Source organism: Nicotiana sylvestris, chromosome 5, assembly GCF_000393655.2.
Source record: "Nicotiana sylvestris chromosome 5, ASM39365v2, whole genome shotgun sequence".
Lineage (NCBI taxonomy): Eukaryota > Viridiplantae > Streptophyta > Magnoliopsida > Solanales > Solanaceae > Nicotiana > Nicotiana sylvestris.
Window position 1 is genome coordinate 18,691,685 of NC_091061.1, and position 6,000 is coordinate 18,697,684.

General features: G+C 43.0%; 1 protein-coding gene across 1 annotated transcript; it reads left to right on the forward strand.

Annotated features, from left to right (window-relative positions):
• The first annotated feature begins 1,291 nt into the window (after positions 1-1,291).
• On the forward strand, positions 1,292-3,729 carry LOC138868328 (uncharacterized). The gene is made up of 4 exons (XM_070145875.1): positions 1,292-1,489; positions 2,267-3,264; positions 3,350-3,447; positions 3,560-3,729. Exons 1-4 carry the CDS (start codon positions 1,292-1,294, stop codon positions 3,727-3,729), a joined length of 1,464 nt encoding a protein of 487 aa, XP_070001976.1.
• The last annotated feature ends 2,271 nt before the right edge of the window (positions 3,730-6,000 follow it).

The window sequence follows — 6,000 nt, forward strand, 5'->3', positions numbered from 1 at the left end:
TTAGGTGTTTTGAGATTGTCTTATGTTGTCTTTTACTTTCGCTTCTTGTCTAGGAGTACTGAGTCCTTTAGGTAGCGGCAGAGTCTGTCATAGTGTAGTCAAGTCTGTTATGTCTTTCATTATCGTACTTCTCTTTGTATTTTAATATCGAAAAAAGTTTTAATCGAAAAATCCCAAAAAGCTTTTGTTTTTAGTTTATTTTCCATCACTTTTCCAGACTACGCTTGGTTTGATTCATGAGGGACATGATATGTAGGCGACCTACTGCGGGTTCGATCAAATCATTGTTGGTTCAAAGAGAGAGAGAGAGAGAGAGAGAGAGAGAGAGAGAGAAGAGATAAAAAAAGAAAAATGGATAAGAGGTGTTGGAAAAGAAAGAGAAGGAAGGATCGAAATGAGCAAATCGGGATGATGCCCTATGACCCTGCGACCCTCAAAGCCATTTTAGAACCGTTAATTGTTGCTAGGTGCATTGCACGTAATGTGATATTATTATTTGATAAATGTCCTAACGCTAACGTGGTGGTTTTGTGTTGTTGTCCTCTGTTATCTTTATTTAATAAAAGGAAGGTTGTTAGTTTGTTGGTATCCTGGCAAGTCATCCATACAACACCCGATCAAAGCGTCAAACAGTCATGACTAGCAAGGAAAAAAACACTGGAGTTGTAGACCCACCAAGGGAGATTGTTGAGTCGGAATCGAAATTGCAAGAGGAGGTCCGGAGGTTGAAGCACCAGATGGCGGAAATGTATCAGGCCTGGATTAAGGGACACCCTCCACCTCGTTCCCTACGAACTACACAGAAAACCCTGCTTCCATTCCACCACTCTCTCAATCCCAGATTCCCAATACCATTGATCTTTCCCTACAACACGCACCTGGATTTACCCCTTACCACAACTACCCCGGCACTTCAACCCAAACTGTTTACGCTCCGCCAGCCAAAATAACCTCGTACCTTGCTCCGTAATCTGCTCCTATTTTTGTACCCCCTCCACAAGCTACCCTCCACCGATCCTCTAGTGAGCCCGCATTCCCCGCTACAGATGCCCACTACTTTGCACCAGAGCCCACATTCAAAGTCCCAGATCCTTACTCTTACACTCCCCAATTTGAGCCTCATGTTGAAACTGACAAACCACCCAAGAACGCAGAGCAAGAAAAGATGTTTAGGAAGGTACAGAGTCTGGAGAAATCATTGATAAATATGTAAGGGTTGGGAAACCAGGTGAGTGTGGCCTATAAGGATTTGTGTTTGTTCCCCGATGTCAAATTGCCTGTCGGGTTCAAGATGCCCAAGTTTGACTTGTATGACGGACATGGGGACCCTGTAGCTCATCTGAGGGGTTATTGCAGTAAAATGAGGGGCGCCGGGGGAAAAGACGAATTGCTAATGGAATACTTCGGCCAAAGTCTAAATGTGGCAGCTTTAGAATGGTACACCCGCCAGGATGCTAGCAGGTGGTACACATGGGACGATATGGCTCAGGTCTTTGCCCGACACTTTCAGTACAATATAGACATTGTTCCAGACCGCCTATATTTGACCAAGGTGGAAAAGAAACCCAGTGAAAGCTTTAGAGAATATGGGTTCTGATGGAGGGAGCAAGCTGCACGAGTCAATCCTCTGATGGAAGAAGACGAGATGGTTAAATACTTTCTTCAAGCCCTGGAGCCCACTTACTATGACCACTTGATCTCAGCCATTGGTAAGTCTTTCAATGATATGGTAAAGATGGGAGAAATGGTGGAATATGGGCTCAAGTCGAGTAAGATCATGAGCTATTCTGCTATAAAAGCAACCACCCAGGCAATCTAGAGTGGTACCGGAAGTTTGCTAGGCAAGAAGAAGAAGGAAGATGTCGTTATGGTTGTCTTCGGATTATGGCATGGCCAGAGGGGTTCACCTCATCAATACACCCATCCTCGACCCCGACCTCAAACCTACGCCCAAGATCCATTTAATCTACCCCAACATTACTTTTCCCCGCAAAACCCCCAATACTCAGCCATACCATCCCAATACCTTGTTCACCATGCACAAGCATATGCTCAACCCCCTCCTTACCCACAATGGCGTGCCCCAGTCCCACAGAATACCTACCCAGCTCCACAAAATTCCTATCCACCTCCACAACCTTACCAAAACCCTACTGGTTCAAATTTTCGATCAAGGCCAGAGTATAAAAGAGAGAGGCAGCAACGAAAACAAACTTTTACCCCGCTTGGAGAATCCTATGCTAGTTTATTTCAAAGGTTATGGCAGTTGGACGTCTTGAGGCCGATTGAGTCAAAGATACCAAATCCTCCTCCAAAGAACCCCGATTATTCCCTGAGGCGCGCCTATTGTTCTGATGCTCCAAGGCATGACATAGAGAAGTGCTGGCATTTGAAAAGGGCAATCCAGGAGCTCATTGATACAAACCAAATTGTAGTCCAAAGCCCAGACGTGCCAAACATCAACCAAAACCCTTTGCCAGCCCATGAAGAGACACATATGATTGAAATAGTTCACAAGGATGGGGAGCCCAAGAAGTCTTCTAAGTCCGTCATGATGATTCGGGCCAGTGAAAGTAATTTGGTTAAAGCTCCAGACTCTACCAAAGCAATGCCCTTGACAGTTGAAGGGATGACAGAAAAGCCGAGCTCACTCAATTCGAAACCACCAGTGTTGGTCGTGAAAGGGTTGTCGAAAGATATCGGAGCAAGTCCGGAAAGTTCAAAAGTGGTAGTACCAGGGATTCCAAGTAAGCCTGTCATAGTTGTGAAGGGGGCTCCTATTACCCCTATCATCATTAAACTAGTAATCCAGCTGCTAGTGGTGGACGCCAAGGCTGTTCCGTGGAATTATAAGCAAGTGATAGTGACATACAAAGGAAAAGAAATAGAGGAAGAAGTTAATGAAACTGGAGGATTGACTCGTTCTGGGAGATGTTTCACCCAAGAAAAATTAAGGAAAGCCAGGATATTCAAGGATAGACAAATGCCAACAAAGAAATTGGTCACCGAGGAAGAGGCTGAGGAGTTCCTGAAAAAGATGATAGTGCAGGATTATTCCATTGTGGAGCAGTTAAGGAAAACACCAACTCAAATTTCTTTTTTGTCTTTGCTGATACATTCAGATGAATATCGCAGGGTCTTGATGAAGATTTTGAATGAGGCACATGTTCTTGATAAGATCACAGTGAACCACTTGGAAAAGATAGCTGGAAAGATATTCGAAGCAAATAGGATCACTTTCTCGGAGATGAACTTCTGTGGAGGGTACATAACACAATCGAGCTCTTTATCTCACGGTGAAGTGCGAAGATTCTATTATCTCAAGAGTTTTTGTTGACAATGGTTCTAGTGCGAATATTTGTCCCCTGTATACTTTGCAAAAATTGAAGATTGGCACCGAAAGAATCCACTTGAATAATGTGTGTGTTCGAGGCTTTGATGGGGGAGGTAAAGATTCTATTGGAGATACAATGATCGAATTGTCGATTGGGCCAGTTGAGTTTACCATGGAATTCCAAGTGTTAGATGTGGTTGTATCCTACAATCTGTTGTTGGGCAGGCCCTGGATACATGCTGCTAAGGCAGTCCCGTCTTCTCTTCCAAATGGTGAAGTTTGAATGGGACAGGCAGGAAATAGTTGTGCACGGTGATGAGGACTTGTCAGCTTGCAATGACACATTTGTTCCATTTATTGAAGCTGAAGATGATAAGGGACCTTGGGTCTATTAGACTTTCGAAATAGTGTATGTCGAGAAAATTCCCGAAGGAAAATGCATTCCGGGTCCTAAGCTATCCTCCGCGTCCGTCATGGTTGCGAATGAAATGTTGAAGAATGGTTTTGTGTCGGGCAAGGGTCTGGGCTCATCTCTGCAGGGTATTGTGCACCCAGTGCGCCCCAATAGGAATCCTGGTATGTTTGGTTTGGGATTCACGCCCACAGAGAAGGACGTGAAAAGGGTTAAAAATCTGAAATAGAAGGTATGGTCGCTCCCCAAGCCCGTCCTACACATCTCTAAGTCTTTTGTCAAGCCAGGGGCCGAAAAACCTCCAACCTCCTCAATCCCAAATCCTATGGTCGATGTTGATGAAGAGTTGATCAAGAGGTTCCAAAGTCTGTTCGATGAGGTTAATATGGTAGAAGTTGGTGAAGGCTCTAGTAAAGCAAATGTGCAACTCGTTGGCCCAAATGTGAAGCTTAGCAATTGGGAAGCCACTCCTCTCCCCACCAGGAAGGAGTTTTGGTAGTTTGTTTTGTTTTCCTTTCTGTTATCTGGGTTATTCCAAGGTTGTAATCCAGATTTTTAGTTTTTGCTTGTTTTGATGTTCAAACCCTTCTATCCTTTTATTTTCAATGAAATAAAATTTTCCGTTTTCTGTTATTCTTAATAGTGTTTTATTTTGTTCCTTTTTTCTTTTGTACAGTTCTTTTTATGCTGGTTGCAGTGACATGACATGCATGAAGAATTTTCAGCCGATTCTTAAAAGCCAATCTAATTCTAAAATAACAATCCAAGAAGTAGAATATGATGATGAAATAGAATATGATGAAGAAGCAGCATTTGAGGAAATCAGTAAAGAGCTAAAACAATTTGAAGAAAAACCAAAGCCTAATTTGAGTGAAACCGAAACAACCAATTTAGGGGACCAGGATGATGTTAGGGAGACCAAAATAAGTGTACATTTAGAACCGCAAGTTAAGGAGGAGATAATCAAAACACTGTTTGAGTACAAAAATGTCTTTGCATGGCCATATGATGATATGCCAGGCCTGAGCACTGATCTGGTAGTTCATAAATTGCCAACTAATCCAGCATTCCCTCATGTCAAGCAAAAGTTGCGAAAGTTCAAGACTGACATGAGTGTGAAGATCAAAGAAGAAATCACAAAGCAACTTACTGCAAAGATCATTCGGGTCATTCGATATGCCACTTGGTTAGCCAACGTTGTGCCAGTACCAAAGAAGGATGTTAAGACTAGGGTCTGTGTTGATTACCGCGATCTTAACAAAGCAAGCCCAAAGGATGATTTTCCATTGCCGAACATTCACATTCTGATCAATAATTGTGCCAAGCATGAGATTAGGTCTTTTGTGGACTGTTATGCTGGATATCACCAGATCTTGATGGATGAGGAAGATGCAGAAAAGACAGCATTCATCATGCCATGGGGAACATACTGTTATTGGGTAATGCCATTTGGTTTGAAGAATGCTGGGGCAACTTATATAAGGGCGATGACCACCATATTTCATGACATGATACATAGAGAGATCGAGGTTTATGTAGATGATGTGATTATAAAGTCAAAGAAGTAATCTGATCATGTCAAAGACCTGAGGAAGTTTTTCCAAAGGCTCTGCAGGTACAACCTCAAGCTCAATCCAGCGAAATGTGCATTTGGTGTCCCGTCTGGGAAACTGCTGGGATTCGTGGTCAGTAGACGTGGTATTGAGTTGGATCCGTCGAAGATCAAAGCCATTCAAGAGTTACCGCCACCAAAGAACAAAACAGAGGTGATGAGTTTGCTTGGAAGGTTAAATTACATCAACAGGTTTATTGCTGAACTCACGACAACCTGTGAGCCCATCTTTAAGCTGCTGAAGAAGAATGCTGCAGTCAAGTGGACTGACGAGTGTCAAGAAGTATTTGATAAGATTAAGAGGTACATGTCGAATCCACTTGTATTGGTCCCACTAGAGCCTAGAATACCTTTAATTCTCTATTTGACAGTCTTGGATAATTCTTTTGGGTTGTGTATTGGGTCAACATGACATCACAGGAAAGAAGGAGCAAGCAATCTGTTATCTCAGTAAGAAGTTCACTCCCTATGAGGTTAAGTACACTCTGCTTGAAAGGACATATTGCACCCTGACGTGGGTGGCACAAAAGTTGAAGCATTATCTTTCGTCCTACACTACTTACCTCATTTCTCGCATGGATCCTCTAAAGTATATCTTTCAGAAGCCTATACCTACGGAGACTTGCAAAGTGGCAAATTTTA

What these genes read in the sequence shown, in the direction of transcription:
- LOC138868328 (XM_070145875.1), top strand. Translation starts at nt 1,292, where the DNA reads ATGCCCAAGTTTGACTTGTATGACGGACATGGGGACCCTGTAGCTCAT. An exon ending in GAGATGAACTTCTGTGGAGG is followed by an intron (nt 3,265 to 3,349) that starts GTACATAACACA and finishes CAATGGTTCTAG; the next exon opens with TGCGAATATTTGTCCCCTGT. An exon ending in TCGAGGCTTTGATGGGGGAG is followed by an intron (nt 3,448 to 3,559) that starts GTAAAGATTCTA and finishes GTTGTTGGGCAG; the next exon opens with GCCCTGGATACATGCTGCTA.